We start from the raw sequence: 25,269 nt of genomic DNA, 5'->3' as shown, positions 1-25,269 counted from the left end.
ATTTTTTTAAATACAAAAAAAAAAAAAAAAATGAAAGGCACAGTAATATGTCAGATTTTCTTGTTGATTTAAAGAAAAAAAGTCCTTACAATAGTTTTTGCATATAAATATTAGCTTAAAACATTTCATTATGGCTGCAGAGTGAACAAACTTAGTTTGAAAGGAATGTTAGGTTAAAAATAACTAAGATAACAGTAGTCATATTTACTAAAGAAATTCATACAGTAGAAGAGCCAAAACTTTATGACCAGTCAAATGTGAAGTGAACATGGACACCTCCTTTTATTGCTGATTTAAATGTCAGGGAATTTCTAAAGGCCCCAAAACACCCTCAGATACCATAGGGTTAATATCTGAGTAGTTTACTGTTTTGTGTGCAAGATAAATGGCCAGGAATTGAGATCTGAGCAACTTTGACAAGGCCTAAACTGTATGATAAGCCGGCTGGATCTGAGCATTTCTGAAACGGGCCAGGCTTGTGGGTTGCTCCCGGTCAGCAGTGGTGAGAATTTACAAACAAGTGGTTCAAGGGGAGCAAACCACAAAGAATCAACAGAGTGATGAAAGCTCAAGGCTTTTCAATGTGCAAGGGCAACAAAAGCTATCCCATTCGACCCAAGCCAATTAACAGTTCACTATGGGACATTCTTAAATCATACAAAATTTCACCAATAGTTATGAATAATGTGTCACAACACAAAGTAGGTCTGCGCCCTTCTGTGTATACCAATCAGAGAACCAACGATGATCCCATCTTACACTCTTGAAAGCACCTTCAATGGACACTGCATTGAAAGCATTTAAAGCATTGAAAGGAGGCCAAATGAGTCTTTATGTCCTCAGTCGATGGCACAAGGATGATGACGAGCTGGGGAATGGAGTGTGTTGTTCTGTCCACCTACCTAAACAATTTTGGAGACCTTGAAAGCAAGGTCCCCTTTTTGAAGTGGCCTCTTATCAGCAAGATAATGTGCTTCACACTTACACACTTCACTCAGTGTTCAGGAATGATTTGAAGAAGTATTTCAAGTTGAGCATCTGCAATATGTGCTGGTCTGATAAGTTCAAAATACTGTGGGTTTACTTTACAAAGATCTTCTGCTAACATCTTGCAACTAGATACCTCATTACACTTTTTTAGAGTCTATGCTTTGGCTGCCAATTTTTGGCTGAAACGCTTAAGATTTGCCTCATTGCTTTACTGAATATAGATCATGTATACCTGTAAATTCCAGTTGCAAGGCTTGATTTTCAACCCCTGCCCTAAGGAAATATTCATAAGGATGCAGTCTACTAGGAGGTATTCTCTTATGCAGAACAAACCATATAAATATCAAAGCCTGTACATCAGTGAGGATGATAAACAGTGAGGCGTTTAAGCATGGGATTTATTTCCCTTTGAAATAGTTTTCATTATTTCACTGAGCTCAAAGCTGTGTCATTATAGCTTTATTATGTAAGGCTTTCAGAGCATAGGTACTGCTCTCTAAGTCCTCAAGCCCTGCTCTTTTAAAGCATTTTCATATTGAGACTTGAGCATGATGGGAAATATCTCTCCGTTTTTCCTTTATCCTTTCTCACCATTTTTTTTTCCTCCCAGCGTTCGGCATTGTGTTTCGCGGATTGATATTTACAATAAGTCTTTGCGCTGGTCCGAACAAAAGAGTTTTCTGATGCATATTAGAGAAGTGGGAGCTGGAACAGGCCTTTGAGGTTCCTCTGTGTCTCTGAATAATAGGGCGGCTATACAGTCATTACCGAGCCGCCTGCTTCAATGCTAGTTTAAACAGCGGATCGGCGTTTGTTTGTGTAGAAACCAGGCCGTGGGGAAACGGATGCTGCTGTTGGCCTTGGACTAAGCCTCTAAAGCACAGACTTGTCCTCGAACCCGATAGTTGAAGTTTGTGTAGGCGAGGTTCAGAGAGAGTTTTGCATGGTATTCTTATTGTTTTATTTACACTATCTCTGTCCTCCAAGGTGAAACTGGTTTAGAGCCATATTGAATGTAATAAATGAATATATGACCACCAAATCAAAGCAAGGTCTGTTTTTTTTTACACTTTTCAGGCCAGTGCCATAGTTATTAGTTAAAAGTAAACCCTAACCTGAGGTATTCTGGGTTTAGTGCCTCATTCAAGTGCAAAATGACAATTGAGGAAGTGACTCATGAAGATTTTAGTTCCAGTTCCAGAATTTGGTTGCAGTTTTGTCTTATGACTAAACGGTTCCATTCAACAATTCAACAAGGCAATTCAGTGCATTGCTAATAATGAGGTCATTTCAGTGATACATTAAAAACAGTTCTTGCAAAAGACCTTGTGGTATTTTCCAGTCTTTTTTTGGAAGAGAACACTTAGCGACATGTTAAAAGATTATGCCAACCCTACAAGGACATCAAGGACAGCACAAGCTCTTAAGCAATACAATACACATAATGTTCTTTAATTATTGTGTTGTTCATATCACCTACTTGAAAATGTAGTATATGCACAAATAGCACTTTTTTGTTATAAAGTACACAATATATTGTATTATGGCAGGTTAAATGTGACTCTGCTTGATCGCTCCACCGTATACTTAACACCATTAATAATTTGCTAATTTTGTAAAGCTGCTTTGGAACGATAATTATTGTGAAAAGTGCTATGAATTTTTTAAATTCAATTCAACTTTATTTCTATAGCGCTTTTACAATGCAGATTGTGTCAAAGCAGCTTCACAGATCAAAACAGTGTAGTTCAGTTTTCAGAGGTGAAGTTCAGTTTACATAGTTTCAATGTGGTTTAATATTCACTGCTAAGAGTTCAAACACTGAAGAGCAAATCCATCATGCACAGCTCCACAAATCCCGAACCATGCAAGCCAGTGGTGACAGTGGCGAGGAACAAACTTCACCAATTTGCGAAGGTGAAGGAAAAAAAAAAAAAACTCGAGAGAAACCAGGCTTGGTTGGGCATGACCATTTCTCCTATAGCCAAACTTCTTGTGCAGAGCTGCTGTCAGGCACCGGAGGCTGAAGAACATTGGACGTCCATCGTGGAGAAGCTGCAGGTAGGAGAGGTCACCTGCTGGTGTACAGGCTGGCCCTTCAGGATCAATGCGAAGACTCGTCTGTCACTGGGGTCTTACAGGAATCAGCCTTATGCTCTCCACTCTTCCATGACCACCACAGCAGCTGCTCAGAATACAGCATGGTCCAGGATTATGGAAACCTCTGGAATAAGAAAAGAGATAAGCATAAGTGCAGTTGCCTGTTCAAATTATAATGTCTGTAGAGAAGTGTCCCCGGGTCCGTTTGCCCTAAATAATGCAGATTACCAATCCTTTAGAGGATTTCAAAAGCATTTGTGTTTTATGTGTATGCTAATGCAAAAAAGATGTGTCTTTAATATAGTTCTAAACTGACAGAGTGTGTCTGCTTCCCAAACTGTGCTAGCAAGGCTGTTCCAGAGTTTGGGTGCCAGATATGAAAAAAGATTTAGCACCCACAGTTGATTTTGATGTTCTGGGAATAATCAATTGTCAAGAGTTAATTGAGCGTAGTGGATGTGAGGGGCTATAATACACTACATTATTCACTTGATTTGAATAGGAAAGCAATTCAACAGTTCACAATGTTATTGAGCCCAGTGCACCCCCACCCTCCATTTATCCAAGACACTATACAAAGGACTTGTCTAAGCTAAGTAGACAAGCTTAAACATATGGTCATAACAATTTTGATAGTCTGATTGTTGAGTTTAAGTTTCATTGCATCTACATGCCAACTAATTCTCATTAGATTATAAGTAGACTGTTAGGTTGGGTTAAGGGTTAGGGTTAGTATAAGTTTACATGTACTTGCAAAGTTTCTCATAGTCAGTTAAATGTCTATTGAAGGAGCAGTATCAGCAGATATTAAGAAGACAAAATACTAATACTCAAATGGACCATCAAAATAAAGGGCTACTAAATATATGATTTTAGTATGAATTTTTGTTTATGTTTTTATTCTAATATAACTAAAAGTGAGTGATATTACACATAATGTGGGCCCACTGTTTATAAATCACTACTTGTAATGTTTATCTTTAATTTTTGTACATGTTCACAAAGTTTCTTAGAGAAAGTTGTTTACAAATTGGACAAGTGTATTGTATATTTAGATTCACAAACAAATCTGGCTTGTAAGAGTCATAAAAAAAAGCACTACAGTGTAAAACTGTTTACTAAGCATCAGCTGGTTTATTAAAGTAGTTTCACCCCAAAACAGTTATGCCAAGTAAAATATTAATCTCTTCACTGGGAAAAAAAAATACTTATTGGTTGACCAACAATTGTAAACTTTCATTCAATCTCTTATGTCTTCACTCTCTAATTTCTTTGTCTGTTCCCTTGTCATATTTTGTCCTATAAGATTCAACTAACCATCAATAAATCACGGTGTTCAGGGCTGTCGGGACCTTCCCCTGAGCAACAAGTGGAGGGTTAGTAAGACGGTCGCTGAGAGGCTTATGAAAGACTGATGCTTTTTTGCACGTCTTCTCATCTCTCTTTAACACACTCTCCAAGGCGGCCTGGTAAACGTACATCTGCTCCCAGCACCGCCACCGCCATCTGACAAACCTCAGAGCACAGACACATAATGCAGCAACGATTGATCGCCACACACACACACACACACCGTGCTCCACTGTGGATAGCCAGTAACAGATGGTTGTGTCAGCAGGTTCCTCAGTTACCCAAGCCTCTTTTTTTCACTTTTTTTTCCATCCAGTCCTTATCTTTTTCTTCCTCCTTCTCTTTCTGTCCAGTTATCATCACATGCCCTTTTTTTCCCTCTTATAATGATAATGTGAGCAACTTTTTGATGCTCTAAGGCAGATTAGCTGGGGAAAAAAATATCTGTGCAGAGATCATTTATATTTCCATGACTTCAACCAAGATATAGGCCACACTAGACATGGCAGTTTTAATGTACATACTGTGTGAAAATTGAAATCTGCTAGCCAGTTGGCTTTATGTTCTGGCATTTCTAAGCGGGTATATAAATTAGTGCAGCTTATAGAATATAAATGCTAATGGAAATATGTATTTTTCCCTATTTATTTGGTTATGCTCCTATTAAAAGCAGGTGGCTAGAAAGGGTAGGTGTGAAAAGTAATTAGGCAAAATGCATTGGCTAAAGAACTTGAAGTATCACTTGAGTCATAATGCAAACAGTCTCTAAATAGATAAAAGTAAAGAAGATTTAATATTTCCTGCATTGATAGTAAGGTTGTACATTTAATCAAATTTTATTAAAAAATCACTAATAAGCAAAATCTACGATGCTCATGCACATCTTGTCAGGTAAACATGGCTCTGTGATCAGTGGTTAATACATTCAAAAGGCCAGAGGATGCTCTTGTGTAGAAACTGCAAATACACTACAAAGAAGGGACAAGATTTAAAAAGCGCCTATGATGCATTAAAAATGCATTAATTGGTCAAGTACGTTCACCGTGAAACAGAGAGAACAGCCCACCACGGCTTATCAACAATTTTACAGAAGTCAGAGTGCAGTTTAATACCAGCATATTACTCTATTCTTTACCATGACACACATTCAGTATAAATCCACACAGTGGCAAAAGCTGAACTATTTTGAAGCTTGACCGCCGCATGTGTGTAGGAACAGCTGACAGTGGTCATAGCAACGCAGAGGGCAGAGGATGGCGAGCTCACAAACGCATTTAAGTCCGTTTCAACTTGGTTTTAGACACAATATAAAAATATAAAGAGTTAACCAGATACAGTACAAGCAGTTACAAGTAACAAAACACAATTAAATACATCATTTGCAAACTAGAGAAAACAAGGACGCAGCCATTTTATCGCACTTACTTACAGTACACTTGTGAAGTGAGGAAGAAACTGATCCATAAACTGTGTACTGTAAAGTTCCTGTCAAGCACTGACAAAGTCCTATACATCAATAGTCTTTTCTGATCCTTCCTTTACAAATGGCCGATTAATCCCCCTTTGTAAGCAAGTAGATTGCTAAATCACACGTCAGAAAAATGACAGGAACACAGCACAAGGTGGGGGCTATAATGCTATAATGCGTAGAGAAAATAACTTTCCCTTATACTTTAGAGCCTAGTGTCTTCGCAACATGATTCAACACTGTTTGTCTTCCTCTTTTCCTTTATACAGTGTTTGTGGGCGGGGCCGGGGGTTTCAATTTTCCCGTGTATGCGCGCACAACAAGTGGGCAGGGTTTGAGTTCTGCATTGATTTCACGCTGACATGGCTAAAGACTCGTTATCTCGATTTGTTCGAACCACTATGAGTCGACTCTTTTATAGATGAAGCAATAGTTTTAAACGGTGCACTTTCAGATTTAAGCCTTAACTGGATACTTCACTTCACTTAGAGCTGTTACACATTGCATGGAAGGTCATTTCAAAAACCCATAATATGGGCTCTTTAACTGATTTTATTGATGACTAATAAAAACAGAACTACAGAATTATTTATTTCAAACACTCAATTGAAGGTGTGAAGTGAGTTTGTTGTCAAAGTATGTTAAAAATTTTGTTTTTTACATGCTTTCATATATAGCAGCAAATTATGCAGACAGCTGTCAAAATGGCTGTTTTTCAATATACCTTCTTCAGTGTTCTTGCATCCTCATGTTTTTGCGTTCTTTACGTCATCATCAACTGCCAAAGTTTAGTTTCAAAACTCAAGACCGCGAGAACTGAGGATGTGTAGTAGTTCCCAGTTGTGTTCTTGATATCGAGGACACACCGATGCAGACTTGAGTACCGAACTCGCTCGAGAAGTTCCTGAAGTCATTGCAACTGAATATAAGCGGTGGGAAGTGCAGCATTTTATATAGATTTATTAGTAAAGTTCAGAGATATAACTTGTTTATCTCAGGAGTTTCCCTAAATGGCACCATGAAAATCATAATTATCATTATAATAAAGGCATTAACACATTAAGAGTGTTTACTTTTTGAAGTTTATATTAAAATCTGTTTTGTTTGTGTTGTGCTGCATTTATTTGTAAGGTCTTTATTCGTAGAATATATTGTGAAAAGGCGAAAAACAAAAAATTGTTGTATGAATACTGTAATGTTTAAATAGTTTTTAGTTACATATACGTAAAGGTCATGTGACCATCCGGAAGAACGCTGCACCTTATTTCTCACAGGACATGTTCTCTGTTCCTGCGGTCTCCCAAGTTCATTCTTCTGAGGTAACTTGGCAAGAACAGTCTTCACAAGAACACAAGTCTGTTGTCTGCGTTCTTGGAATTGAGAAACAGTTCATGACAAGATGATTACTGATTCATTTGAAAGCAGAGCTAGAAATATACTGACTACATAACTGACTTTACTGACAAAATGTGCATGGAAGTTACCTTCAGTATATCGTGCAGCCCTAATCAATAGTATGCATCAGCCATTAAAATATGCACTTTATCACCAATTTTTATTGCGGAATTTATTTTCCCCAACTCTGTATATTCATATGTATGTTTGCTTGTTTTAAAAACAGATGAGGGGTCAGAGCAGAGCTCTGGACGAGACACTCCAGCCAGCGGCTCCTCCAGACAAGGTGCGGGAGACAATGAGGAGAACAAGAAAGACAAAAAGAAAAAGGCCAAAAGCAAGAAGAAAGAGAAGATGAAAAGCAAAGGAAAGGAGAAGGAGAAAAAGAAATCAGAGGAGGTCGGTGATGAGTTGGATAAGAAGACCAAGAAGAAAGGATTCGGATTGCTGAGGCAAGACCCCATTTCTTTGTGTTTATACTTGCTTTTGTTGTCCCTTTCCTCTTCTGTCTTTGTTGTTTTGTGTCTCTCTTAAAGGGATAGCTCACACACAAATGAAAATTCTGTATTTTAATAACCCTCATGTTTTTTCAAAGCTTGCTTTCTTCTGCAGAACATCAGCGAAGGTATTTGGAAATATATTCTGGTCAGTCATTTTTCAGGGAAATTACAATAAATGCTTTTAGGCTTCAAAAAGACACACAAGCACTATAAGAAAGCATAGATATAATAGTACAATTGACTTGTGCACTATTAATCAAATCTTGAGGATTCTTTGTGGAAAAATAAAACATTTATAATCCAAATTCGAATATTGTATAGTAAGGCAGCAACAAAATATTATTTTGATATGTTTTTAATGATTAATCAGGTTGTTGTTGATTATGTCACTGAATAATTAGGCTTTGATCAGTTATTCATCTTTTTGCTGTGTCTGTCATCTTTAATCAGTCTGCACTACAGCATTACTGTACTGTTTATCAAACTGAACTGTTTTATAGCAGGACTATAAAATAGGTCACATGAGATCAAACTAAAATATTTATCATATATGTGGTCGGTCTGCTATTACATTTTTGGTAATTTTAACTAATTGTTGTGTAGTAGGTTCTACATTTGGTGTTTCAATAATGCTATAAAGTTAAATTTGATATAGTATGACTATATATGTAGAGTGAATGCAATTTAGACTTAAAGGTGCAGTATGTAAGTTCGACACTACTAGGTATTGCACTCCTGGATCCAAACAAATGCAAGCGCAGGTTGCCAGATTGAGGACAGGAGTAAGTGATTTAAACCATGCTCTAAATAAAAGCAGCGGCACCCGATAGAAGAAATATTTTCCATATTAAAGGGAGTTTTCGTTCTAAGCAACACCTCGAATTGATATATTAGAAGCAGCTTCTATTTCTAAGAGGTGAACAACAGAAAAATATGACATTGATCACCTTAGGTAAACCTCATGTGCTTTATTCAGTGTTTAAATGCTAACAATGTGAATTTAAATGCTATTTATTGCCATACACTGAAAGCAGCAGCTGAAACTTCACCGCAGATCTTGACAATAAAATAAACAGTTTGAAATTGAACTTTAGAACTAAACACATACTCCATGAGGGATTCAGCATCTACATTTAATAATGGTAAAGAGGGTTAATATGTATTAATTAGATTATAAACCTCACCATTTTGTGAATGAGTGTACTATTCTGTGCTTCTGAATGGCTGTATTTATATTTCTGTCGTGTTTCGTCTGATACAAACAGGCAAATTGCTTATCACTGTGTAATTCATCAAAAGACATGTTGTTAGGACCCAGGGTTACAATGTAACCTGCTCACCTAATATTTACATTTGTATATTCATATCATTTGCCAAATAATAACCTCATGTGAATCTGTCTCATTTCGAAGTCTTCTACTGTCCACCGGAAGTTGAATGCGCATGCTTTGAGAGCCTTTCTGAATGAATGAATGAAATACGCGGTTTTCCAACAAGGCAACACAAGGTGCTGAAATGTGACTGGCTAAACTGGCATTGGGCAGGTTAAAATTACCAAAACAACAAACAAGCATGTTCCCTTGGCATGTGTATTATAGATCTGCAAATATTTCATGTTTTTTTTTTTTTTTTTGGGGTTTTCACCTTTATTGTATAGGACTGTAGAGAGTATTGACAGGAAAGCATGGGGAGCAGAGAGAGGTGAAGGATCAGTAAAAGACAGGAATCGAACTCGGGTCGCCGTGAGCACCGTAGTGCGTGTGTCGATGCACTAACCACTACACCACTGGCGCCAACATATTATGATTTTTTATTTTTTTTTGCTTTAGAAGAGTCAAAAACTTACATACAGCACATTTAAAACATGCAGTATTGTTACTGCCTATTGTATCCATTGTTGTGCTTTATCTTGATTTATTCACAAACATACTCAAGTGGCCTCATTGGATGCTAAAGTGTCTATTGAAAGAACATTTCAGATGTAACCTTTTTGCGAACTGTTTTATCAATACTATTTTTGACAAACTAGACTTTTTTTTAACCTATTGCAAAAGTATGTAAAAGCTTATGTTCGGATGCAGGGAGAATATAAGTTTCCTAAATCTGAATAAACTTCACTATCAGCTTCACTATCAGCTTCACTCGTACTGTAGCTTTTAAAAAAGCTTGAATTTTGGAACTTTCAGAATGTCAAATGTCTAATTCAGGATCTTTTGGTTTATTTTTTAGTCTCTCTTTAACAGTAGTGAATACAAATAAACAATAAAATTAATCTGAATGAAGTCAATCAGATTTAGAACAGCACAAGTTTGAGAAAATGATTTGAATATAGACAACTAAGCTTGAGGCTGGTTTAATTAACAGATTCTCCCACACATGCAAAAGGTCAGGATGGATGACTGTTGATTTGACACATACTAAGCTGTGGCGACAGGTCATCAAGCGGTCACATGTTGTGTGGTGGAATGTTGGCCCGAGCTGCCGTTGGGACGCTCTGCTGGCTCGTGCCCATGGTTGAAAGTGTTTCGGCCCACTTGCGTGTGTGTAACTGACTTCGACCGCTGGTAAACAGAGCAGTCAGCTCCAGCTCCATATGGCACGCCATCGCTGCGTCACGGTGCTCAATCTCCCCTGTCTTCACACCGCGCCAGCGCCAGGCCTAATTTGCATCACGGTGTGCACCTGTGCCAACCCCTGCCCATCTGCCTGTCCATCGGCTGGCCGGCTAAGATTCCAGCACCAGCAAGACCAGGCAGCTCCATCACAGTAGAGGACGACCCGCATGAGTGATTCTACAAATCAGAGCATGGACGCCCCGGCAGGCTCCACCTAACGGGCAATTAGCTCTATAATTGTTTTAATTTGGATGACTGCCGGGAAAACTGAAAAGCACACCATGCTGTTATAGCAACACGCCGAATATTCCAGCAGAGAGAGAGAAACAGAATCAGCGGAGAGAGGCAAACAGCTGGAGAGTTTGATTTAGCTGGTGTCGTTCTCAAGGTGAATCGTCTCGACTTGTCCTAAAGTGTGGGCTTCGATATGGCTCTCGCATCCTTTAATCCGACTGATCCCTCTGTTTTTGCTTTACCTAGTGTCTGCCAGTGTGCCCGCTGCGGCCAGCTCTCCTCTCGCGCCCATGCAATCATTATAATGTGCAGCGTTGTTCTGAGGAGATAAGCGTTTATGTGTTGGCTTGTCGGTGGCTGATGGGGTGAGGGATGAAAAGGTTATTGAGAACCACCAGAGTTTTATTTATTTATATTTGGCAGGCGGCAGGGATTAGAAATGTGGATTCGAGAGGCGTGTGTTTTGATGATGTGTGCTGTGGAATCTGACACAGCCTTCGCTGACGAAACCTGGATTATTTTGGCGCAAGATTGCCCTGTCACCCTGCCCGGGCCAAATAACATGTATTAAATAACCTGAAAATTAGTTAAAAGAAAAGTTTAATTCTCTGTTAGCCAACTTTTTTGAAGGTTCAGGGAGTGTGAGCACTCATGGATATGTTTTTAGTAGTGCTGTCTGGGTTAAAAGATGAGTTTCTGCTCAACATGACCTTCATTTTTAAGGTTTTGTATATACAATACACAACCACCCAAATGTGGTCATCTGGATTGTTCAGTGAGTGTTATAAACTGAGGCCTATTTTCTGTACTTACTTCATTCATTCATTCATTCATTCATTTTCCCTCATCTTAGTCCCGTTATTCATGAAGGGTTGCCACAGCAGAATGAGTCGCCTACTTATCCAGCATATAGTGCATCTGGAAAGTATTTATAGAGCTTTACTTTTTCCACAATTTTTGTCACAGCCTTATTCCAATATGGATTAAATTAATTTATTTCCTCAGAATCTTACACACAATACCCCATAATGACAATGTGATTTTTTATTTTTTATTTATTTTTTAATTGTTGCAAATTTATTACAAATAAAAAAAACCTGAAGAAACATATGTACATAAGTATTCATAGCTTTTGCTCAAAACTTTGTTGATGCACCTTTGGCAGCAATTACAGCCTCAAGTCTTTTTAAATCGGATTCCACAAGCTTGGCACACCTGTCTTTGAGAATGTTTGTCTATTCCTCTTTGCAGTATTTATCAAGCTCTATCAGGTTGGATGAGAAGTGATGGTGTACAGCCATTTTCAGATCTCTTCAGAGATGTTCAATATGATTTAGGTATGGGCTCTAGCTGAGCCACTTAAGGACATTCACCAAGTTGTTGTTAAAGCACTCCATTAATATTTTGCCGGTGTGCTTTGGGTCATTGTCCTGCTAGAAGATGAACCGCCCCCCAGTCTTTGTTAAGTTCTAATAAACAGTCATTATCTTGTCATATTATTAATATGCAGGTAATATGCCAGTAGTTCATAGTGACAATTGAGACTTAAATGGATAGTTCTTCCAAAAATGTTAATTTGCACATTGTTTACTCTCCTTCAAGTGGTTCCAAGCCTTTACGTGTTTCTTTCTTCTATTGAACACTAAAGAAGGTATTTTAAAGTAAGCTGAAAACCAGTCATTTACTTCAATAGTACGAAAAACAAATAATATGAAAATCAATTACCCCTTTCAGACATACAGACCTTTCCGGAAAATTTGTTCCGGCAATTTTCCAGAAAGAGAAGTTGTAACATTATCATTAATTTGCCGGAATGCTGCTCTGTGTGAACGCAGAACGAAAATTGCCGCAAAGAGCGCATTCAGGTTTACTCCAGCAAATCAGAACATTCTGACCCATTCACATCCGCGCTGTTTAGGAAAATAAAAGTCTTTGAATATTTTCCAGACACGTTTAGCTGCTTGATGTTAGTCAGATAACATTTCTATCTACCTTCTAAATGCCTACTGTGTAAAAAATTATTGATAAAATGCTTATGATAAACCGCTGTTTGTTTACCTTTAAGCTCTGCTTCAGTTGCTTGACACGCGCTGCGGTGAGCACCACCACACACACATATTATTTACATCTCGATATACAAAAGTGTTCCTCCATATGTTTTCATCGAAGTTGTTCTCAGTACTTATCCATCCACAAAATGTATAATGTAGTCAAATATGTAAACATTTAGTTGCGGTCCGTGCTTTTGCCTTTGGATGTCTCTTGGACAAAATCAGCTCCATGAATGCTAAAGCTTTAAATTAAAGTCAAACCATCAACAGAAGCCTGACCCCTTCTATATTTACAAATACAAGAGCAGTTGTTTAGAGGTCATTTCTGGTTAATAATGACAGAATTTACCGGTATTTTGGAATGGATGTGTAAATGGTCTTTTCCAGAAAAAAATTCTGGAATGTCCTTTCCTGTGTGAACAGTGCTTCTTTAAATGTCGTTCCTGTAATTTATCTGGATATTTACCGATATTGCTGTGTGAAAGGGGCTAAAGGTTACAGGTTTTTAGCATTTTTCAAAATAACTTATTTTGTGTTTTCTGTGTGTATAAATCATGACAGAAATCTCAGTTTTGTGTGAACTATCCCTTTAAACTGTGTAAACGTTTCTGTAACATTCCTTATAGTATTGCTCTTGCATTTGTCTTCATATTTTAGTCTAAAACCAAGAACTGAACCATCTACAAGCACTGTGTAGATCAATAGAAAATTATTGACTGACCTTCCCAATTAGCATTATGTGTACTTGTGATGTTTGTCCTCAAAGGTTAAGAGCAGGTGAAGTGCAGACTAGCTGAGATGCCCCTTGAGGACCATGACCTCTACCCTCACCAACTGTAAATCAGAGAGTGCTTCAAGTAATTGAATATTTGAAGTGTAGTCTCACAAAAAAAAAAAAAAAAAAACTACATTTAGAGCTCTTAAAGGAATTTTTCACCAAGCAAATATTACTGTCACATTATTATGTTCTTACAGACATGTCTGTTGTTAAATTTAAAAGCTCAGAATATAGTCAAATGTATGGGTTGTTGTTTTTGTGTAAACTGATCTTTAAATTCAGCAGAGGTTGTATTGCGGTCTTTTTTTACCATCAAATGGAGGTTTGTCCAATTGAATGTCAGCAATTTTGTAGTTAAGTACCATTTTATGGACACCATTTGGGTTCTTTGATGCTGAACAGAAGTCTCTTATTTGAGGTCAGAAACGATGCAGATATTGTAACCGTTGAGTTAAAATGTTTATTCTCTGGCTTTGTTTCCTTTTCTGTTTTTCATCCCAGTGTTATATGTGCCTGTTAAATCTTTAGCTGGCCATAATGCTGGGTATTTTGTCCTCTGCCTGGCTCACATTTACTGTTATTGGCCACTACTTAGTGCCCAGTGGGAGTCACTGGCCAGTGTCCATTGTGCTGATAGTGGCTGCGTTGATCTGGTGGTAGCTGTGTCTGTGGGTCAGAGCGGTGTTGTGAATCTGGGATATTAGGCCAGGATACGGCCCTGCAGCTCAATGATAAACGTATGACAAAAGAGGAAAATCAACCTTTCACGTTACGCTGTCGCTGTCTTTAGGATTCAAAGGACTGATGTTTAAATCTGGCATTTCCTTTTCAAAATCCTTTCTGAACAGGTTACTGAATCATATAATAGCATTGCTATTTTCTTTTTATTTTCTACAAACCAGTTTTGTAATGCCTTACTATTTTTGATTGTTACTTATTATTTGACAAAATCATGAAAAAATTACAATTTAAATTAAAATCTGCTACATTTTTATAAGCAAAAATTACCTTATATGTGCAGTAAAGAAGTGTAAATCATTGCTAAACAATTGTGCAGCTCTTATTGATAACCACTGTTATAAATGGCAATGAAGATAATTATACAAATTATATTTTATTACAAATATATTTTCTAAATCCTGAGGAACATACTTATACAGTATCAGTGGTGTAAAGCAACAAATTATAAATACTCAGACTACTTTAATTGAGTAGTTTTTCTCAGAAATTGTAATTTACTGAGTAGTTTAAAAATGTGTTTACTTTCCCTGGAATACATTTTTAGTGCAGTATTGGTACTTTTGCTCCACTACTTCTCTTTAACCTGCAGTTACTTTTTTTTTTTCTTCAGTCCTGTGCTTCCTGTCTAATCAATTTGCATAATAATGAACTACTTCAAGACATGGGTGATTTATAATTGCAGCAAACTTTTTGGAAGCATTAAGAGTGTCCAAGTAGATGTAAACATTTTTATTTTTTAGACTATGTAGATGCATGTCACTGATGAGAAGATAACAGATGTTTACTGTATAATGACCGAAATGCCCTTAACCTCTTGACTGCCCCTCTACCAAATGGTTGACCATGTTTTTACAGTTTTAAATAATGACTGTAAAAGTCATTTAAAGAAAGACTGTTTTAAATAATGGTTAAAAAATAAAACATAATCTTGTTGTTGTACTACTACACAAAAAAACAAGAAGGCATGTTAAATGCGAATCTGAAATGTTTTATTTCATACTTTAAAAAAAAAGGTTGATTTAGTATTCAAAAATGTTTTATTTTGAATATTTTCTGTCTTTTCGTTGGCCCTATCATACACCCGGCGCAATGTGGCGCAAGGTGTGACGCAATTGTTATTTGCTACTTTTTAGCTTGGCGCAAGGGTCATTTTGAGGTGTTGCGCCACGCTTTTTAAATAGCAAATGCATTTGCGCTCATATGTGCGCCCATAGGCGTTCTGGTCTAAAAAAACAGGCGTGTTTTGGCAAGTTGCTGGCGCGTTGCTATTTTGAGAAACTGTAATAGTCTGTTCTTTAGACCAGAACAAACCTGTTATAAATTTCGGTGCAGAACGCGTTAGTTGTGCGCCTCGCTTACACACTGCTTACAAGATGTAGAGCAATACGCAAATACAAATGAAAAATAATTAATATATTAAAGGGCCATGAAACCCCCTTGTTTCAGCAGGGTGTTTTCACACCTCTACTTTGGAAAAAGCCAGAAAAGTGGGCGTGTCCTGCTCTGTTTAGGGAGGAGTGTCGGAGGAAGAAAAGAGGCACGGTGTGGGATTTGGGCACCCGACTGTGTTTACATGGGCATCTGTAGTCGAATTATTTGCCAAATTATTAAATGGTGGACTTTAACTGTCTTTCATTCAGAGAATTCATTCATGTCCCTCGCGACAAACGAGATATTTGATTCGAGGAACTGCTGTAAGCGTGTATTTTTCATGCAATGTTTGATACTGCACGGTGAATGAGAGAGAAAAAAAAACTCAGCATTTCCCGGAAACTTAGATGCACACGGCAGGTAGCGTCAGAAAGCCGCGTGGGTTATTCCGGTCACAAAATGCGGTAAAAATCCTACACGAGGTTAAAGTTTGGTAGTAGTGCTAACATGTTTACACTCTGTGCAATAGTTTGTTCGATACTAACAAACTGAATAAACGAAGAGCACTGGTCGCTCACTTACCAAATCTGTAGAGACAGGACAATCACCAGCAACTAGAGCCGCGTCTTTATTAAGAGAAGACTACAAGCGAATCCGGATCTCAGCGTTTGCAGATGAGAACAGCTCTCAGGTAAACAATGATCCTCCTTAGACATGTAGGTTATTGTAGTCAAGACAACTTATTAAGTTATTGTAAGTTATTGTAGTGTAGACATTGTTAATCCACACGTAAGTATGAGCTCTCACAGAGAGAAGATGAAAACAAAACTTAACTGCAGCAAACTATAAAAGCAACAATTCATGCTTGTTTTGCCAACACAACGTGGCGTCTCTGTTGTCTAAACACTATGACAGTAATGAATATTAATGAAGTTGCACAATAGAGCGCGCTGATTGGTTTAAACCAAGCCTTACTCATGCATTAATGCAACACACTGTATGACGTAATAAGACACACTCTGGCACAGACGTCCAGTCTGCACGCTGGAATACACACTGTTATGTCATGACCGTGATGCAGCTTCAAAAATTCGTTTTAAACCGGAAGTACGAATTTGCTTGAAATAACGCAAAAACAACCAATTTACACGTTTTAGTGAAATATAGGTGTCCTAATAGTGTTTTTAGCAGTGTGGGACACATATACGACTGTCAACAGCTCAAAAAATGTGTTTTGGTGTTTCGTGACACTTTATATATATAAAGAACTAAAATATTACAAAACATATTATTTTCTAGTCTTCATGAATTTAAAAACCACTGCCTTGAATATTTCACCTCGGGAGGCTTTTTCAGTTTATTTAATTTGCTTTTGTATATTGTTATTATTATTAGCAGTATTATTTATTATATCCATATTTATATTTGTTTTATTAAAAACAAGCTTAGATTTGTTCACCTGTCAGGTTTTAGACCATATAGGGCAAATCAGGTGTATTTGGAAATAACTCAGTATTTTGACCACACTTTGTTATTATTGTTTATTTATTTGTTTGCTGGAAATTAGAACTGAATTTAGAAATAGTTTTGAAACAAATATTTGCGCTTAACAAACTAAATTAATTATTTATTGGTTAATCTATGTGTGTGCGTAAAGGTTTCCCTCTCCACGAGAGCAAAAGCGAAAGTGAACTTACTTTACGTCATGTAGATAGCAAATGCGCTTATGGCGCGATGCAGCTGGCTCTTAAAGGGAATAGGAGATGAGACTCTGATTGGTTTATTCTCAAAACACACCTATAACTTATTAAGAAAATAAACTCAACCCTTTTAGACCATGCACCATGGCGAAAAGCGGATTTTCCCGTCCTCATATTAGCACATATGGATTCTGACAGGCCTTGCCTTGCCTTGCCTTGCCTTGCCTGAATGCGTTTGCGCCCTGCGCTTTCCGTTTTGTGCATGGACCGTCAAAATAGAGCCCCATATTTTCAGATTTTTATAGTATATGTATTAAGTCCAGTATTTTTGCCATAAACCGACATATCAACCATTTGGTAGAGGCTGATATTTTAGAAATTAGAGGATATGTAGAAAAAATGCATTGAGTGTGTTAACTAGCGACATTAGGAGTTAAGAAATGCAATCCAAACTTTTTTTCTCTGTGGGGTAATTAAAGGGTCAAACAGCCAACAGGCACAGATTGACGTTGTACCCCAACCTTATGGAGACATTGCATTTTGTTTGGAAATGAAATCGGGTTGATATCAGAACCTAACATTAGGCCGACATCAATGTCTGACATCCAACCTAAAATCAACCTAATATCAATTTGGCGTTATCACTATGACGTCTATTTGACGTTGGCTTTTGGTTGCCATACCGGACAAAAAATGTCAATATGATGTTGGTTTAAGATGTTGGCTCGACGTTGGATTTTGGTCACTTTCCAAAACAACCTAAAATCAACCAAAAATCAACATCATTTGACGTAGTTATTGGACATCAAAATAATATTGTCCTTACTCTGGCTAGATCACCTGACATCACAACCTAAATCTAACCTTAACTTAATTAACGTTTTATGATGTTGTTTGCCTGCTGGGCAATAATTAAACGCACTACAAAATGTTAAGTTTGCACACATCTACAAATTACATATAAATGCATGCTTTTAACAGCGTAATACTCACTACTCACTTGAGTACTTTTGAAAGGTTTACTTTTTACTCATACTTTGAGTAATATTTACAACATACTTATACTTGCACTACATTTTTGGGCAAGTAATAGTACTTTTTCCTAAGTATGATCTTTCAGTACACTTTCCACCACTGTACATTATAGAAGTTGCCCAATACTGTGTTACACACAAATACAAACATCCTTATGGAAACACACATCTACTAATATAATGCATTATGATTAAGATGTAACAAACTTCTAAAGTATATCACCCATACCAATCAGAACTGATACAAATAACTAGTAATATTTATTTAACCTGGATATAGCAAATGGAATGTAGCATTATGTAGGAACTTGTATGTTTACTTTGAGTATCTGTATGTTTACCATTATTTTAGTGTAGAATTGCATATATTTTCCTGTCAGATGTGTTATGGTTTGTCATCTTATCATAAGGAAACTTGCTATTGCTAATTAACAGGTTTATGTCTTATGTTTTAAATCTTTGACTCTTAAAATAGAGTTTAACACTGTAGGTATTGTGTGATAGCAGTTGCATAGCTGTTAAAGCTAGCGCTAGCTCTGTGTGTGCTTCCTATAGACGGCATCAGAAACTTTGTGAATGACTTGATAAAATTCTGAAAAAAATTGATAGCATAGCCAGATTGGGAATTCTCTTTGCTTTTACACTGTTTTAGCTTACCAACATGCTAACATCAGACTCCATTTATTTACATGCTTAGTAAGTATCTATAGTACTTATTAAATTTTATCAGTCCACTATAGTTAAAACTACAGTATGCTGTAGCATATAACAAAGTGTTGTAAATGCTGTAATATATACAGTACAATATACTTGTGTGGTACAAAAACACTATTGTATTTAATTTACTATAGTGTTTTTATGTTTATACTTTTATGTGAATTATTTATATTCTGAAAAAAAAAACATTTATCATATTACTTAGTTTGTGTATCTGCTGTGTATATTTATGCTCACTAGAGTTTTGGACTGTTATGCTTAGCAACATGCTAACATCAAATCCCATTAGAATATTTTGTGAGTTGTTATTCGCATGGTTTTTAAAAAATGGTTACTGTTTAGATCTGTTTGTGTGTATGTGTTAACACGTTTGTTTGTGAATGTTTGTGCAGTGTGTTTGTGAGGAAAAACTGATGATTTAGCTCCACAGGAGAGCCGCATTGCTTGTGAGTGTTTATGTGACAGAGAGATGGAGTAGCTTTATGGCAGGGTATAAGGTATAGCCTTAGGTGGAGGATGGGACCCATTAGGATGTTTTACATCTTGCAGACAGATGGAGGCCTGTGTGGACTGCCAAAAGCCCCTCATTTTGCTGCTGTGATACACACATATATACAAACACACACACACACACACACCCTTAACAACACACATTACACTGGCTAGCACACACAATCCCTGGAAACCTGCAGTTTCCAGAAAGTGGCAATAATTTTCACATGCTTTGCATATACATACAGTATAAGTATTTCACAGACTTAATTTACAGATTTAATTTAATTTAGTTTATTTTATTTCTTTATTTATTTTAATTTAATTAAATATATTTAATTTTATTGAATTTTATTTCAAAAGTCTAAATTCAACTTTACCTTAGACATTTCTCATTGCATCTGCATTTATAAGTATTTTACAGACTTACAGAGATTTATTTGTTTTTATTTTAATTTTTTATTACTTTATTTTATTTTACTTTTATTTTTGTAAATCTGTATTCAACTTGACCTAAGGCATTTCTCATTGCATCTGCATTTAAAAGTATTTTACAGACCCACAGATATTTAATTTAATTTAATTATATTTAATTTAATTTTATTTTATTAATTTATTAATTAATTTTATTATCATTTTTTTCTTGAAATCTGTAATCATCTATCCTGATGTCAGATCTGAGGCATTTCGCTTCAGACACTTCGACCATCTCTTTGTGAAACTACAGTGTTAAATACTTCAAAACTTTACTTTTATTTAATCAACCCTGCTACTTAAAATTTATTTAATTAACCTTAACGTGAAACAATTCAGACACTCTCCTATTAAAAGGGAGCGAGGAATGTGGTTTACAGCTTTACCTTGTAAGGCAATACATTACCAATGTTTTAAAAACTGTTTAATGTATTTGAAAAGCAGATTCAACCAGTCTAAGATGATTTAGCTGGTCTTACGGCATAAACCAATTTTTTATTTTATTTTTTTTTTTACTCCAGCAGGGTATGTTAATTCTGTTGTGTGAAAACCATGAAAAGTGATGGATGCTGAAGGAGTGGAGTGGTGAAATGAGAGGGAAAGTAAGAGAAAGTGTGTGTATGTGTAATGTTGGTTGGGCACTCCCAGTAGATGTTTATGTAGAGGAGAGAGAGTGAGAACAAGTGTTCAGTTCCCCTGCTTCTGCCATTAACAGAGACTGCAGCAGACTCGCTCCCTCCATTCTGTCACCAGCTGTCCTCTCTTCTTTCTCACTCTTCTGCCTCTCTCCTTTTCTTTTTTCCTAACATCTCTAGGCCATTTTGCCTTCCAGCTAATTCCAGCACAGCTGCCATGAAAGCTGATCTTTTCTTTATGAGGTTTTTTAATTTATTTATTATATTTTTTTGTATGTGTGTTTTGTGTAACCTATTCAGCAAGACTTGAAACAAAGCAGAGAAATATTGAAACATTTAAAGACTAGTGACTCATTAAAAGAGTGAAAGTTAAGGCTCGCTCACTTTTAAAAAGAAAACTAACTAGAGATAATGTAATGACAAGTGTTGTATGATCCACACCAGCAAAAGAAACATATTTGTAACTTAACTTAATTTGTAAGATTATTTTTGATAAACATATTTTAATATAATTTAGATCTTTAAATGATAACCTTAAAGAAGGTCTTTTTATTCAGGACATATTTTTGGGGAAATGTTTAAAAATGTGTCTTCTGGAGGAATTGATAAAATTTTAAATATTGTTTTGTTTTTTGTACAATTATTAATAAACAGTTAAGTAATTGTAAAAGGCAAAGCAGTGGCACAGGTAGTGCTGTCGCCTCACAGCAAGAAGGTCGCTGGGTCGAACCTCCGCTCAGTTGGCATTTCTGTGAGGAGTTTGTATGTTCTCCCTGCGTTTGCATGGGTTTTTTCCAGGTGCTCCGGTTTCCCCCACAGTCCAAAGACATGCTACAGGTTAATTGGGTAGGCTAAATTGTCCGTAGTTTATGAGTGTATAAGGGTGACAGGCCCAGTTGACAGGCTGGCTGGAATGTGTGAAAAAGTCGTTATCATATGGACAAGTCTAAATGGAGGACTTGTTCCAAAGAGCCGACCCCGCAACCATACGGGACTAAAGCCAAAGAAGAAGAAGAGGAGTTATGTAATTGTAAATAGTATATTAAATTATTGGTCCAAGTATTGCCATGAATGTTGTCAATGCTGCTGACATGGCATATTTCTAATTAGCCATCAGAATGGGGAAGAAAGGTGATTTTAAGTGACTTTGAACGTGGCATGGTTGTTGGTGCCAGACGGGCTGGTCTAAGGATTTCAGAAACTGCTGATCTACTGGAATTTTCACGCACAACCATCTCTAGGGTTTACAGAGAATGGTCCAAAAGAGAAAATATCCAGTGAGCGGCAGTTCTGTGGGCGTGAATGCCTTGTTGATGCCAGAGGTCAGAGGAGAATGGCTTCTTTGAGACAGATGGGCTACAGCAGCAGAAGAACCACCGGGTGACACTTCTGTCAGCAAAGAACAGAAAACTGAGGTTAAAATTTACACAGGATCACCAAAATTGGACAATAGAAGATTGGAAAAATGTTGCCTGGTCTGATGAGTCTCAATTTCTGCTGCAAAATTCGAATGGTAGGGTCAGAATTTGGCATCAACAACATGAAAGCATGGATATCGATGGTTCAGGCTGTTGGTGGTGGTGTTATGGTGGGGGGGATATATTCTTGGCACACTTTGGGCCCATTAGTTGAGCATCGTGTCAATGCCACAGCCTACTTGAGTATTGTTGCTGATCATGTCCATCCCTATATGGCCACAGTGTAACCATCTTTTGATGGCTACTTCCAGCAGGATAACACACCATGTCATAAAAAAATCATCTCAAGACAATGAGCAATGAGTTCAATGTACTCAAATGACCTCCACAGTCAATAGATCTCAATGCAATAGAGCACCTTTAGGATGTGATGGAATGGGAGATTTGCATCACGGAGGTGTCTAATCAAGTCAACAAATCAATTCAATATGGACCAAAATCTCTGAGGAATATTTCCAGTACCTTGTTGAATCTATGTCACAAAGGATTAAGGCAGTTTTGAAGGAAAAAGGGGGTCCAACCTGGTACTAGTGAGGTGTACCTAATAAAGTGGCCAATGAGCGTCTGTTTTGTAAATAACCCTCAGATTTAAATACTAACAGTCCCTCACCAGGTACATAATAATAATGATAATTGAAAATAAATTAGGTTAATAATAGGATCCCCTTCCTACAGTTTAAAATGGCCAAAATATTAATATATTTTTTGTCACATTTTAGTCACAGTCAGAGCGCTGAGTCATAGTCATGTTTTCCTGTTGTCTTTCAAAGGCACCGTTCCTCCAGAATGAGGCTCAGTGAAGCTGACAGGTACATGCTGGCGGCATCCTTAACTTTTCTCTTGTCAAATTCAGATTTAGCCCAGCTGATTTATTTTGTGTATGTTCATGTTTGTACGCCCTGTTTATTTATATGACTATGCTAGTCTTGTATGCAAGTGCTTGTGTGTGTGTGCGCGCGCATGTGCACTGGTGTGTGACCTTTAGTGAGTGTGCTAATGGCCTCTAAAAGCTTCTGAAACAAGTGTTAGAGTCACAGATGGTGCAACTTACCTCATCCCTCCCTCACAGACCTGCTGACGGAGCAACACCCCATCTTGTCCCTCGTCTCTCTCTCTCTCAATTAACACATTTCCTAATGTCTTCCCTACTGTGTGTTTGTATGTTTGATCAAGTCAACAGCTAAGTCTGATGCTCATCACGCTGACGCTCATCAGCAAAAACATGGACAGCCTTTGGGTAGGAAGTGACATCATTGCACCATGCAAGGCAAGAGGTCTGATGTGACTGCTAATAGGCTAGCAACAAAAACAATTTGGACATTTTAGTCAAGCTAGTCAAAAATGTAGTTCTGTTTATTCATTCATTCAATAATTTTCTCTATTTTAGAGGTCGTCACTACAAAATGAACCAGTGGATGCCCTTCACACACACACACACGCACACGCACGCATGCACGCACGCACGCACGCACACAAACACACACACACACACAGTCATACACTACGAACAATTTAATTTATTCAATTCACCTAATTCACATGTATTTGGACTGTGGGAGAAACCGGAGTACCTGGAGAAAACCCACACAAACTCTGGGAGAACATGCAAACTCTTCAAAAAAATGCCAACTGATCCAGTCAGAATTCAAAACAATGCCCTTCTTGATGTGAGGCGACAGTGCTAACCACTGAGCCACCGCGCTGCCTTAGTTCTGTTTATTTGTATACAAACTAATTTTGTAATGTACAAAATGTGGATGATGTTAAGAAAATGTATTGTAAAAATTTAATATTATTATGGTAACACTTCCTTTTGATGGTTCATTTGAGTGTTAGTAGACTCTCTGCTGCTTAATATCTGTTGATACTGATCCTTCAACAGACATTTAACTGAATAAAAGAAACTTTGCAAGTACATGACAACTTACACTAACCCCAACCTAACAGTCTACTTAAAATCTAATGAGAGTTAGTTGCAATGTAACTTAAATTCAACAAATGGACCAGCAAAATAAAGTGTGACATTATTTACTAACTACTAAAACTGTTTTCTTACACACTTACTGTCTATACACAGTTTAGACGCACACATGGGCACACAGCTATGGGAAGTTTCTCTGGATTTATAATTCATGGCTCTTGAGTAAAATACAAATCTATTTTATTTTTGTAAAGTACTGATGGCATCTTTTTCCCCCAAATATTGTAATTTGGAGCATTTCTAACTCATTGTTCGTGTCTTGAATATCAAAAACAGAAAATGAAATGAAATAACATTTTTTTTAAGTGTTATTTTTAGAGAAGACTTAAAAAATGTATAGACATTTGTTGGAATAACCCTGATTTTCAATGCCAGCTTATTAAATCTAATTTTAATATTCTTACAGTACCTACATTTTAGAATGAAACTAATGTTAACATTTTTACCCTGATCCATACCTAATATATTTAGCAAATCTAAAGGTACTGAAAACTTCAAGTGCTTTTTTCCCCTTACCGTACAGTAGATATTTATGAAAATAAAATCTAGCAAGCAAAACATAGACAAAGTTCCACACTTTTATATTCATGCCAAATAAGAGATTGTGAAGGTTTTGTGTAGTCCTCAAGAATCCTGAATTATAATTCACTCCTTTCTAACAGTGACTATGAACTCCGTATTTTCACTGAGGATAATCAGGGGACTTCATTCAACTATTTCAAAAGGTTCAGGCAGTCAGAAATACAAAAAGACAATACAATGCATTAAGAGCTGGAAGGTTTTCAGAGCAGTACATTCACTTCTTTGGAACCTGTTATTTTGTTAAAATTTGTAATATTTTGCATTACTTGCAAAGTCTATGTGAATGTGCAAGTGTATGAACAGAACTTTTAAGGGGAAAAAAATCAAATGGCATTATTTCAAGCATAACATCTCACCAAAGAGGGGTTTTAAAGATTAATCTAAAGATTAATCATTGTTTTACATGATGAAGATGTATATTTGAAGCTTTTATTCATGATCATTGAGCATCAATTCTGTTTATCTAAACTCAAGCATGCATGCATACTTGATACTTCCCAACCAATGTGACATGACAAGTTCAAGCTTCTGCAAAAACCTAGTGGGTATGGTTGAACATATGTTTAAGTACACTAATCAATGT

At 36.9% G+C, this 25,269-nt stretch overlaps 1 protein-coding gene across 5 annotated transcripts in view; it reads left to right on the top strand.

Moving 5' to 3' along the window:
* The window catches only part of pard3bb (par-3 family cell polarity regulator beta b), a 702,275-nt gene that overhangs the window by 459,368 nt on the left and 217,638 nt on the right, over positions 1–25,269 (top strand). For 4 of the 5 annotated variants that reach the window (XR_015499247.1, XM_087267580.1, XM_087267579.1 and 1 more), the window contains one exon: positions 7,530–7,755. Coding sequence is in view for 3 of the 5 variants with exons in the window: in XM_087267580.1 (XP_087123706.1) it covers positions 7,530–7,755 (226 nt within the window). In the remaining 2 variants the exon portion in view is untranslated. Of the gene's footprint in view, positions 1–7,529; positions 7,756–25,269 lie in introns of those variants that run through there. The other variant, XR_015499248.1, reaches the window with a different exon arrangement.

Source organism: Danio rerio, chromosome 9 (genome assembly GCF_052040795.2).
Source record: "Danio rerio strain M-AB ecotype USA chromosome 9, GRCz13ab, whole genome shotgun sequence".
Lineage (NCBI taxonomy): Eukaryota > Metazoa > Chordata > Actinopteri > Cypriniformes > Danionidae > Danio > Danio rerio.
This window is presented reverse-complemented; position numbering and strand designations above follow the sequence as displayed.